The sequence below is a fragment of the Symphodus melops genome (genome assembly GCF_947650265.1).
Source record: "Symphodus melops genome assembly, chromosome: 1".
Taxonomy (NCBI): domain Eukaryota; kingdom Metazoa; phylum Chordata; class Actinopteri; order Labriformes; family Labridae; genus Symphodus; species Symphodus melops.
The window spans coordinates 55671160-55683799 of record NC_136691.1 but is presented as its reverse complement, the minus strand read 5'-3'; the positions used below and the strand labels follow the sequence as shown (position 1 = coordinate 55683799).

The window sequence follows — 12640 nt, the reverse complement described above, 5'->3', positions numbered from 1 at the left end:
TCCTGTGTTGCGTAACCTCTCTGAGTAGGCCGCTGTTTGTTTCCAGGATTTATAAACTCTGCTCTGCTCCACCAGCACTGACATTGTGAAATCACACACACACACACACACACACACACACACACACACACACACACACACACACACACACACACACACACACACACACACACACACACACAGTGACTGTTGATGGACAGTAAAAAGAGAACTCTTTGTTGTCTCTTCATCCTGATTGGATGAAAATGTTGTTTTGCTGTTTTATTTGAACATCCTGCGTGAGAGTGATGACACACACACACACACACACACACACACACACACACACACACACACACACACACACACACACACACACACACACACACGTGTGTTTCTGTGACAGCTCTCGCTCTGCTCTGTCTTGCAGAGATGTAGCATGTGTTTTGGTGAGATCGTTGGACCATCATGCACCTCTTCCTGCTGCTGATCCTTCAAGCCACAGCAGCTTTTGGACAGATCGACCCCGGTATGACCCCACACACACTCCTTTACCCTTTTATACCACAACAAGAGTACACACACACACACACAACAGGCACCAGCGTCAGCTCATTTAAAAACAACACACTTTTATTTCCTGCTCTGCCCTTCATCATCATCATCATCATCATCATCACTCTTTGATGTTGACTCTTCTACATGTTGTTTTCTGGTTATTCTGATATCAGCTTGTTTCATGTTTCTGTGTCCTGCAGCACATTGAACAAAGGACCGTATGAACTAATCATACGGTCCTTTTGTTTGTTTGTTTGTTTGTTTGTTTGTTTGTTTTAAGTGCATGAAATATAAACAAATAAAATACACAGATTTGTACGACACAACCAACACTGAGACTTAAAACAAACCCAAACACAGTCCTAGTTAACACTTTCATTCATTCTCTATTACATTGTGAACCAAAGGTCCCCACAAAGTCAGGAAAACAAGAATACACACACACACACACACACACACACACACACACACACACACACACACACACACACACACAGAAAATACAAAAAAACAGTGTTTTCGATGGTTAATGAGGTCGTGTGTGTGTGTGTGTGTGTGTGTGTGTGTGTGTGTGTGTGTGTGTGTGTGTGTGTGTGTGTGTGTGTGTTTTCTCAGTACACTGTCGCTATGCCTTGGGCATGGAGGATGGTCGCATTAAAGATGATGACATCACAGCTTCCAGCCAATGGTACGAGACCACAGGACCACAGTACGCCAGGTCAGTCTGACTCAAAGCGTCACACGGTCATTTCACTGTGACACTAACGGCTCCACATGTGGACGCTTCATCTGGACTCGATTTCATGATGCTAAATGTTTTTACGTCTGATTTCAACTCATCTGAATAAAAACAACAAGTTTGAATGCAAATGATTCATCATCCAAACGGTGTGCTTCGATGTCCTTTAGAGGCCAAACTTCAAAACGATGCATCGATGCTTCACAGCAGTGAGAGACATGTAGCTCGGAGGGCTAAACTGTTAGCATCACCTGTGTGTTTGCAGGTTGAACCGTGAGGAGGGAGAAGGTGCCTGGTGTCCTGAGGGACAGCTGGAGCCTTCAGACAGTCAGTACCTGCAGGTTTGTGTCCTCACAGTCACGTCCCCCCGTACGGGACACTCATGGTCCCAACACACAGCCTTTGGGTTTGTTTAGTGTGTCACATGATTTGACAGAAACACTGTGGGTGTGTTGAAGGTGGACCTGGGCAGGCTGACCTTCCTGACCGTGGTCGGGACTCAGGGCCGGTACGCCAGGAACTCTGGGAATGAGTTCGCCCGAGCCTACCGCCTCAACTACAGCAGGGACGGCCTGCTGTGGAAGTCCTGGAAGAACCGTCTGGGAAACACGGTGAGTGAGCGTACACGGCGCTTCACTGACCCGTTCGTGGAGGGGGGGGGGGGGGGGAGGAGAGGGGGGAGTGAAACAGGAAGAACAAAAGGCCGATAAGAGGAGGAGAAAATCTGCTGCGGAAACGTGTAAGTCAGTGATAGAACCGAGCGATGGAGGGAAGAATGGGAGCGAATGAGCAGCTTCCTGCTGACCTTCCAGGGACCCGGCAGCTAACAGCTAGCAGCTAACAGCTAACAGCTAGCACAACATGCTCACTAGTTTAACCTCCATGAAGTATGAGGAATCAGTTTGCATTTTATTTTGTATTCATTTGTCGACTTCCTTTTTTTTTTTTTTTTTCTTATAACATTCATCAACTTCACCTTTTAACAAAACTGAAATCTTATCAGCCAATCAGAGCTCAGGAAGTCACTCCCTCTCATCCGGGAAAGACATTGACTGTTTATGAAGGGACTTTTATTTTCTGATTGAACTGAAAGGATGATGTTGTTTTCATGCTGCTCTGCTCTTAAACCACGTTCCTACAGTTTTCATTTCATAACATTTGAATGACTAATTGATAAAAAACGTTTCCAAATACACTGAAGGCTTTCTTCGTGCTGATTGGTGGAGTTCTTGTTTGTTTCCAGGTGATGCAGGCCAACAAGAACGCCTACGCCTCCATCATCAACGACCTTCACCCTCCAGTCATCACGCGCTACGTTCGGCTGATCCCGGTCACCACGCTGTCCACGACCGTGTGCATGCGAGTGGAGCTGTACGGCTGTCCGTGGGAGGGTACGACGCACACACACACACACACACACACACACACACAGACGCACACACTTGACTTGAGTGTTGCTGATGATAAGAAGTTGTTGATTCAGTCGGGGGGGGGGGCGGACTTTGAAGTTCATGTTTACTCCTCAGGAAGACGAGTAAACTCCTCCGTCGAACACGTCAACGATCTGAACTTTTAGCCCAAATAAGAGATAAAAAGAATAAACACATCAGAAGTTCCAACTAAAATGTAGCCGTAGATCTCTTCTCGATCTGCAGGTCTTGTTTAAATGTTTGGTTGCCATGGCGATAAGGCTTCGGACCTGAGTGAGCAAAATCAAGAAAATCAAAGTCCTGACCTCGTCTCCCGGTTTGACCTCAGGTTCTTAGTCTGATCAGAGGATCCGTGTCTGTGTTCTCTAACGTGCTCGTCTGCAGACGGTCTGGTGTCGTACAGCGCCCCCGAGGGTCAGCTCATGATGCCGCCCGGTTACCCCATCGCCAGCCTCAACGACTCCACGTACGACGGCGCCCACGAGAGGAGGTGAGAGACGCACATCTCTCGCTCAGGGTTTTCCCGCTTCCCTGCTCGGGGTTAGATTTGTCGGCTTGTCTCGTCCAACAGGAAGCTGATTGGCGGGATGGGTCAGCTGACGGACGGCGTGATCGGCCTGGACGACTTCCTCCTGACCCGTCAGTACCACGTGTGGCCGGGCTACGACTACCTCGGCTGGAGGAACGACTCGCTGGGATCTCAGGGATTTGTGGAGATGGAGTTTGTGTTCGACAGGCAGAGGAACTTCACCTCCATGAAGGTCAGCTGATCGCCAGCTGATCGCCAGCTGATCGTCAGCTGATTGGTCAACTCAGGATAGAGCAGCATGATCACATGACTCTTCTGCCCTCCCATCAGGTTCACAGTAACAACATGTTCTCCCGCGGCGTGAAGATCTTCGCCTCCGTCTCCTGTTGGTTTAAGCCACGCCTCATCGCCGGCTGGGAGGCGGAGCCAGTGGCGTTCAAGACAGTGCTGGATGACCGAAACCCGAGCGCCCGTTACGTCACCGTCCCTCTGAACCGCCGCACGGCCAAATCCCTCCGCTGCCGCTTCAACTTCGCCGACGTCTGGATGATGTTCAGTGAAATCTCCTTTCAGTCGGGTAACACACACACACACACACACACACACACACACACACGCACACACACACACACACACACACACACACACACACACACACACAATAACACACACACAATAACACATACACACACACAATAACACACACACACACGCACACACACACACACACACACACACACACAATAACACACACACATAATAACACATACACACAGACACACACAATAACACACACACACGCACACACACACACACACACACACAATAACACACACACTAACAGAAACACACACTAACAGAAACACACACATTAACACACACACACACACACACACACACACACACACACAATAACACATACACACAGACACACACACATTAATACACACACACTAACAGAAACACACACACATTAAACACACACGCACATTAAACACACACACACACACACATTAAACACAGACATTGCAAAACGAAATAACTTGCCTTCATTTGTCCCTCAGAGGACACCGTCCTCTCCACGCAGATGACCTTGGCGGTGACCTCCTCTCCAGCCAATAAGGACAGCACGATGCCAACGACGCTGCAGACAGGTGTGACGACGCTCGACACGTTTAATAAACCTGAAACACGTTTCATAACGCAGGAAGTCACCTCTCAGCGTTCTCTCTTCTCGTCGGCAGCTAATCCATCCGCCAGTGACCCTCCAGACGACGGGAACACGCCCATTCTGATTGGCTGCTTGGTGACCATCATCCTGCTGCTGGTCATCATCATCTTCCTCATCCTGTGGTGTCAGTACGTCTGCAAGGTGCTGGAGAAGGTGAGCAGACACACGGATGAGATGGGCAGGCCATCCTCGTGGGGGGGGGCATCCTCACCAACAGTCCCAAGGAACCTAAGAGAGCTCAAGGAACCTAAGAGAGCTCAGGAACTCCCAGAAAAAGGAGAGGTTAGAATATAAAGATAGAGACAAGCAGTAATAAGATATGAAAGCTGGGAGAGAGAGAAATAAGAGATCCTGGTGCCAGTTCCCCCGGTAGTCTAGGCCTATAGCAGCATAACTATGAACTGGTCCTAAGCCAGCCCTAACTATAAGATTGATCAAAAAGAAAAGTCTTAAGTCTATTCTTAAAAGTACCTAGTGTGTCTGCCTCCCGGACCCCGACTGGTAGACGATTCCAAAGGAGCCTGATAACTAAAGGCTCTACCTCCCATAGTACTTTTAGAGACTATAGGCACCACGAGCAGGCCTGCATTCTGGGAACGTAATGTTCTTGTCGGATAGTACGGTACAATTAACTCTTTAAGATACGATGGTGCCTGACCGTTTAGAGCTTTGTAGGTGAGCAGAAGGATTTTAAATTCTATTCTAGATTTTATAGGGAGCCAATGGAGAGAAGCCAATACAGGAGTCATGTGTTCCCTTTTCCTCGTTCTAGTAAGAACACTTGATGTATGAATCAAAGGACATATCCTGATCAAACAGAACTCCTAGGTTTCTAACTACGCGGCTACGCTAATACTACTAAGGGCCGTCATATCGGCAGAGAAAGTCTCTCTAAGGTTCTTTGGTCCAATCACTATAACTTCAGTCTTGTCTGAGTTGAGCAGTAAGAAGTTTCTGGTCATCCAGGTCCTGATGTCCTTGACGCAGGCTTCTAGTTTACGTAGCTGATTGGTGTCTTCTGGCTTCATTGATATGTAGAGCTGAGTATCGTCTGCATAGCAATGAAAGTTTATGGAGTGTTTTCTCATAACACTACCGAGAGGAAGCATCTATAATGTAAAGAGAATCAGACCAAGCACTGATCCTTGAGGCACTCCATAGCTAACTTTGGTGTACATAGAGGACTCATCATGCACAAACTGAGATCTGTCTGATACATAGGATCTAAACCAACTTAAAGCAGTCCCTGTAACTCCAAGTCATCGTTCTAGTCTCTGTAACAGGATCTGATGGTCAATTGTGTCAAAAGCAGTTCAGTGTTTTCAGTGTTTTCAGGCTCCACGACGGATCCTGGACGAGGAGGTGACCGTGCGACTGTCGTCCTGCAGCGACACCATCATCCTCCAGACCCCCCCTGTGCCCCCCCGCTCCTGCCACGCCTCCACAGGTAGGCGACAGAACATAATCTGTCTGTCACGTTCCCTCGACAGGCGAGGCTGGAGAGTCTCACAAGAGTCTTCAGCTTTCACCAGAACCATCCAGAGTTTCTTCTTTAGTTAAATAACATCATGACACTTTCACCTCCTTTATACTCTATATATTTGTGTTTACATCTTTAGTCCAATCACGGTCCACTTCCACTCGTCTTTGACATATTTCACTTTGTAATTTAATATTTAACATTTTGACACTTTACTTTTATTATAGCTGCACTTTCGTTCATTTGCTGCCTTTGAATTTTCCCCGCAGGGACGAATAAAGTTTGTTGAATTGAATGATCTTTTATAACAAAGCTGTTGCTGGTCCTCGGCTGCCTGGATTGCGTTGTGTTTGTGTGAATGAAAAGTCCCTTCAGTGAATGATAAGAACATGTTGCTGTGCTTCGTTCCCCTCAGGCCCCGCTAACACTGACCCTCACTATGAGCGAGTCTTCCTGTTGGACCCACAGTACCAGAACCCGGCCGCGCTGAGAAACAAGCTGCCGGAGCTGTCGCAGAGTGCCGAGGCCTCAGGTACAACTACACAAAGTCCTTTTTGTCATTTCAGTACCGACAGAAGTAAGAAAAACGCACGACAAGCAGGTGAACACGAAAATGTGACGCAGTGATGTCAGAGATAATCCTCCACAGCAAGTTTGAACGTGAGAGTGGAAGTCTGCCCCCTGCTGGCAGATCACAAACTCCTGGCTCTTACTACTTCTTGTTGTTTTTTTTTTGTCTGAACAGCTTTTGAATGCACATCTGCTTTCAACTCTCTGAATGTCCTTTCATAAAACATTACACTCTGCATCTTTCTTTTTTCTTTTCGTTTCTTGTCAGTGGATTGTTTTTTTGACGATTCTGTAAAAAAAAAAAAGTGACGTGCATGCTCATTCACTCTGCAGTTTTTTCTCTCTTTTACCTCCCAGCCCTGTCTGTCTCTGTCCATGTTTCCTCCTCCTCCTCCTCTTCCTCCTCCTTTTCATCCTCCAGCTCTCCTCCTCGGTAATCCTCTCTATGACCTCCTCCTGCTGACTTCCTGTTACATGACGTCAGGCTGGCTGCGTGGTAAGAGCTGAAAGGTGTGACTTCAGACACTGAAACATCTGCCAGCCTTTTTTAATTTACCTCATGTAGTGTGTTAAAGGAGCAATGTATCACTTAAGATGAGCAGTCTAAACTCTAATCATCACAGAGAGCTGGCTCCGCCCCCTCCTCTCACACAGGTCACCATGTGGTGGACACTGTAGCTTCAGTGTTTAGCCAGCTCTCCATGTGGTGGACACTGTAGCTTCAGTGTTTAGCCAGCTCTGTATGTGGTGGACACTGTAGCTTCAGTGTTTAGCCAGCTCTCCATGTGGTGGACACTGTAGCTTCAGTGTTTAGCCAGCTCACCATGTGGTGGACACTGTAGCTTCAGTGTTTAGCCAGCTCTGCATGGGTCTGTAAAGCTTTCTGCGTTCTAACCTCTCTCCATGTTTCATCTCCAACATTGATCCTAGTTTGAGCAGCTTTCTGCTGCTGGAGCTTATTAGAAACATGCAGAGGCTTTTTAGCTCGGGTACAATCACTTCTATCTGAAGCAGTTCCACTGCCCGCTTCCATCGCTGCAACACCTGTTCACCTGATAACTGCTCTCACATCTGGCAAACCCAGGGGCGTCCAAAACGTGTCCTCTGGTGTTTGATAGTTTCCACTCTTAAAAATCAGTTCTATAAAAGAAGCAACGTCTGGAGTTATAAACTGAAGTCAAGGTGGGAGTGCATAAAACCTGCAGTTCCTCGAGTGTCCACTTGAGGCCGGGTCAAAAAAAACCCTGGAAGTCACCTGCACACCCATTTTAAAAACTTCTATTTCGAGAGTAGAAATCAAACATGCTTCAAGGTGATAAATTTAAACCTTTCACAATCTCTCTCCGGCAGCGTGTGGAGGAGGTTACGCAGAGCCCGACATCACCCAGTGCACTCCCCACCAGTGTTTCCATAGCAACGCGCCACACTACGCCGAGACGGACATCGTGCGTTTGCAGGGCGTCACAGGGAGCAACATGTACGCCGTCCCCGCCCTCACAGTGGACTCCCTCACCAGGAAGGACATCTCTGCTGCCGAGTTCCCGAGGCAACAGTTGATCTTCAGGGAGAAACTGGGGGAGGGGCAGTTTGGAGAGGTGAGGGGAAAGAAAGGGGGCGGGGCCACAGGCACAAATACACTCTTCACACAGTGGATAAAAGTTAAACTAAATCTCAACACTCCCTTGTCTTCCTGAAGGTCCACCTGTGTGAGGCCGAGGGTCTCCCAGAATTCCTCGGGGAGGGCTCGCCTCTCCCTGACAGAGATGATCATTCAGTGCTCGTGGCGGTTAAACAGCTGAGGGCCGACGCCACCAGCCAAGCCAGGTTGGTCAGTTCACCAGAAACGATCTCTAGAATAATAATGAAAGACTAATTTTATATTAAATTATAAACAATCTCTTTGAGAAGGAAGACGTCTGTCTTCGTAAGGACGAGGTGTGTTCACTCACTGCAAGCTACCGCAAGCTAGCTCAAGCTAACGGTTTTTGGCTCTTGCAGGCTAACTCTGCGTCAGTGTGTCAGTGTGCGTTTTTATTCTTTTCCTCCATGGAGTCTGTTGGCTTTTAGGATAGAAGAAAAAAGTCTGTGAGGTGTATTTATTTGAGCTCTTCGTCGATTTGAATCTCAGAGTCAAAACTAAAGATGTTCGTCTTCGTCTTCGTCTTCCTGTTCGACAGGAACGACTTCCTGAAGGAAATAAAGATCATGTCTCGTCTGAACGACCCCAACATCATCCGCCTGCTCTGTGTGTGCGTGTCGTCCGACCCGCTGTGCATGGTGACGGAGTACATGGAGAACGGCGACCTCAACATGTTCCTGTCGCAGCGGGAGATCGAGAGCACGCTCACACATGCCAACAACATCCCTTCAGTCAGGTTAATACACATCATCGTTTACTGTGAAGATGTTACCTCAACGTTTAGTTTAAATGCTAACCTTGTTTTTCCTGCTCCAGCCTGTCCGACCTCCTCCACATGTCGGTGCAGATCTCGTCGGGGATGAAGTACCTGGCGTCTCTGAACTTTGTGCACCGTGACCTAGCGACCAGGAACTGCCTGCTGGACCGCCGTCTCACCATCAAGATCGCGGACTTCGGAATGAGCCGTAATCTTTACAGCAGCGACTACTATCGCATCCAGGGCCGGGCGGTGCTGCCGATCCGATGGATGGCCTGGGAGAGCATCCTGCTGGTGAATATAAGACAAAAGACAAGGATGAACGTGTAGCTGTTCTTCCTGCTCCTGATTCAATTCCATTTTTAATTCGATGTCGCCAAATGAAAACTAAAGTTATCTCATCAATTAACAGAAAGAGCAGCTCTAAATGAACAATTTAAATTCTTTAAAAAATAAAAAAAGTCTGTATGCAAAGAGATCTGTCTTCAACATGCAGAACCAGGCTCAAAGCTAGCTATCACTTAAAGACTGTACAAAAACAAGATAAACTGACCTTTACTAACTTGCACACTGACATGTAGCATGCTAGCTTGGCATCTAGCACACTAAGCTAACATAGCTCCATTGGAGACGACTTCAACCATTTAAAAGACATGACTTCCTGTCTGGTAAGAATCTGCTCGACATGTTCTCCAACTTAGAACTCCACAAATATTTCTCTGTAAATTAAATCCCAAAATTGTGCAAATAAGTTTGAAGGGATTTTTCTTCTGTTATGTGTTGTTGGTTTGTTTTTGTTTTTTTTAAATACTGGTACTCTGAGGCCCCGTCCACATGTAGCCGTGTATCTCACAAAACAAAGATATATTTCTACGTTTTGGCCTCTCATCCACACGAACACGCAGATTTACAGCATGAAAAACGAAGCTTTTAAAAACCAAAGTGAAGATTTGCGAATTCTCCGCTTGTGCATTTTGCGTGTGGACGTCAATAACAGTCACTGTCTGCAACGAAATATGTTCTTACGTCACATATGCATATGCGTGTTTACATTCGGAAAGTATGAATGTGCTTAACCCTTTAAAGCCCATAATAACACTCCGCCTGGTCTATTCTCTCTTTACACATCAATAAATCTCTCAAAAAATGTGTTGCATGTCAAATCTTTTGCACTTTTTTCAGGATCAGTTTAACTTTCAGAATAATTAAATATATTGTCATGTTTATATGTTATAGATGCTTAAAAACGCACTTCTGTGGTTACGTGTGGATGAAGTTTTTTCTGAAAACGAGGTCGTGTGTACGTACGTTTTTTCTTGTAGACGGAGGGAGCAGAATATTCGTTTTTTACAAAAACCCGGCTACGTGTGAACAAGGCCTGAGACTGAAGGCAACGACCTCTTATGAAGTGATGTCTCAGTTTTGGGTTCCATCTCTAATGAATGCTGCTTCCTCACAGTGGACGCTCGCGTTATATATATATAATTATTTTTATTTTTTTCCACCCTTTCCTCTTCTTCAGGGTAAGTTCACCACTGCCAGTGACGTGTGGGCGTTCGGTGTCACCCTGTGGGAGATCTTCACACTGTGTAAGGAGCAACCCTACAGCCTGCTGTCTGACGAGCAGGTCATCGAGAACACTGGCGAGTTCTTCAGGAACCAGGGCAGACAGGTGAGAGCCAATCAAACGAGCCCACAGAGACTTCTGTCACCTATCACAGTATCACATTCGTGTAGCACCGCCTGGAAACAGCTCCCAGCTTCACTATGACTTTACTCTGTCTGAAGTCTATCTAGGCTGCCGTTTCCTCCATACGAGGGCGCTGTTCAGTCATTGTTGCAAGCTTTACACATGACGTGCAATCTCAGGATCCCTTTGATAAAAATGTATCAGGATGTTTTTTTTTCTCATTTGTTTTTGTCTCTGGACATTTTTAACCCTTGAAACCTTTTTTTTTTAGTGACTCAAATAAACAGATTGTAGCTGCTGCCAGGCGGCGAGACATGGACGGGAACTTTAGGATGTAGAAAGAAGATAAACTTTATTAATCCAACAGAGGGAAATTCAGTTTTACACTCTGTTAATGAGAGATGTTACACATGCACAAACAGCATCCTATGGACATGAGGGGGGGGGGGTTTGCTCAAGGGCATCTCAGCAGTGCTCAGAAACTGCCGCCTTTTCAAGACCAATTTGCAGATTTGATTCGCAACAGGACTTGTACTGGCAACCCTCCAGTTACCAATCCAAGTCTTTACAGACAAAATTCACATCTCTAAATTACAATTCCTCAGTCAATAATGTTCCTTCTTTACCATCCGCGTGTCATATATCATAATAAATTACTTTTGCAACTGTAGAAGGAAAAACACACTTTGAATTTGCAGAACCAGACTCGTTGGTAAACGGTCGTACAGGCCGAGAAAGTTCCTTCTCTTTTTTTATCAGATATAGACAAAAAGTTTTGAAGCTATTCCTCGTGAAGTTCAAGCATGAAATCACTGTTTAACTGTCCTGCATCACCCTGCCAGATCTTTCTTTACGGCCCTCCACTTTGCCCGCCTTCACTCTTCGAGCTGATGATGCGCTGTTGGAGCCGAGACATACCCGACCGACCCACCTTCGAGGGACTCTACCAGGCCCTGAGGCCCCACGTCAACCAGTGAGCCGAGGCCTGGAGGACGTCCCGCTCGGGGTCTCACTGACGGTGGGTTTGTTCATCTCTGGACTCTCGTAGGACGGGAAAAAAAAAAACTGACACGAGAGGACAGAGGACTGGAATCGCGCTACGAGAGAGTTGCTGTCATGAAGAATGAAATGACTGTGGTCCGATGGATGGTTTACATTGTGGTAACAACGGCGCTCTGTTCTGCAAGACGAGATGTAGGAGAGAGAAGGCTGGTCGACTTATTGGAGAAACTTCCTGTGACTCAAAATGTGTAAATCAAAAACTTTTTTTTTTTTTTTTTTTTCAGATGATAGTGAACACAGATTTTTAAGCTTTTAAAGATTTCTATCATTTGTGATTTCACAGTAATATCTTTTGTAACTTCTCTTGACCAAAACGTCTCGTTTCACTTTACTCTCTCTCCTTCTGTCCTAAACTTTGATTTTTTTTTTTTCACCTCGCTTTGGCTTTTAAAGAAGCTAAAAACTGGACGGACGCTTCATCTTGGTCGTTTCTCCTTTCCCTGTGGTTTTTATTGGTAATGTAAAGCACTGTCTGTGTCTCTCAGTTATTCATGTTCTTATATTAACCCACACTGGAGCTAGGGCTAGGGTCAAATTGTAGAGTAGTTTTTATTTTTTAGATTTTAATTCTATTTTATTGTTCTTGTTTTTACAGTGTTTCATATTTGTTGGTCTCGGATGTTGATATGAATGTTGTTCAGCTGAGTTTCACGTTTAAGGTGCCGAGAGGCTGCGTGGAAACCTGTGGGGTTCACGGACTGAAGATCAGTCTGATAATCGTGGGTGACTGTCTCGATTCTCGATATTGAAACCAATAAGTAAACGTACGTGTTGTGCCTTTTTTGTTGCCAAAGAGAAATAAAGTATGTAAGTAATACAACATTGTAAAACCTCCCTTTTTAGAAATGGCTTATTTATGGCTAAAAAGTTTTTGAGTTGTAACTGTGGGAATTAAAGCAACATGAACAACGTTGTTTCTGCTGCTTGAGACTAATCGACAAAAACTATATTCAGGCTTATTGAAGTATAAATTCTT

The 12640-nt window shown here is 45.9% G+C and overlaps 1 protein-coding gene across 5 annotated transcripts in view; it reads left to right on the top strand.

Annotated features, from left to right (window-relative positions):
* The window catches only part of ddr2l (discoidin domain receptor family, member 2, like), a 14091-nt gene extending 1513 nt beyond the window's left edge, over positions 1 to 12578 (top strand). Inside the window, exons 2-20 of one of the 5 annotated variants that reach the window (XM_079333646.1) lie at positions 410 to 508; positions 1153 to 1255; positions 1542 to 1617; positions 1735 to 1887; positions 2520 to 2667; positions 3091 to 3196; positions 3278 to 3467; positions 3566 to 3812; positions 4300 to 4389; positions 4480 to 4619; positions 5802 to 5913; positions 6362 to 6478; positions 6938 to 7012; positions 7867 to 8111; positions 8213 to 8340; positions 8694 to 8891; positions 8972 to 9206; positions 10435 to 10584; positions 11445 to 12578. In XM_079333646.1, the coding sequence (XP_079189772.1) occupies positions 448 to 508; positions 1153 to 1255; positions 1542 to 1617; positions 1735 to 1887; positions 2520 to 2667; positions 3091 to 3196; positions 3278 to 3467; positions 3566 to 3812; positions 4300 to 4389; positions 4480 to 4619; positions 5802 to 5913; positions 6362 to 6478; positions 6938 to 7012; positions 7867 to 8111; positions 8213 to 8340; positions 8694 to 8891; positions 8972 to 9206; positions 10435 to 10584; positions 11445 to 11579 (2709 nt within the window). In that variant the 5' untranslated portion in view covers positions 410 to 447 and the 3' untranslated portion in view covers positions 11580 to 12578. Of the gene's footprint in view, positions 1 to 409; positions 509 to 1152; positions 1256 to 1541; positions 1618 to 1734; positions 1888 to 2519; positions 2668 to 3090; positions 3197 to 3277; positions 3468 to 3565; positions 3813 to 4299; positions 4390 to 4479; positions 4620 to 5783; positions 5914 to 6361; positions 6479 to 6937; positions 7013 to 7866; positions 8112 to 8212; positions 8341 to 8693; positions 8892 to 8971; positions 9207 to 10434; positions 10585 to 11444 lie in introns of all 5 variants that reach the window. The other 4 variants (XM_079333645.1, XM_079333644.1, XM_079333648.1 and 1 more) reach the window with 4 other exon arrangements.
* The last annotated feature ends 62 nt before the right edge of the window (positions 12579 to 12640 follow it).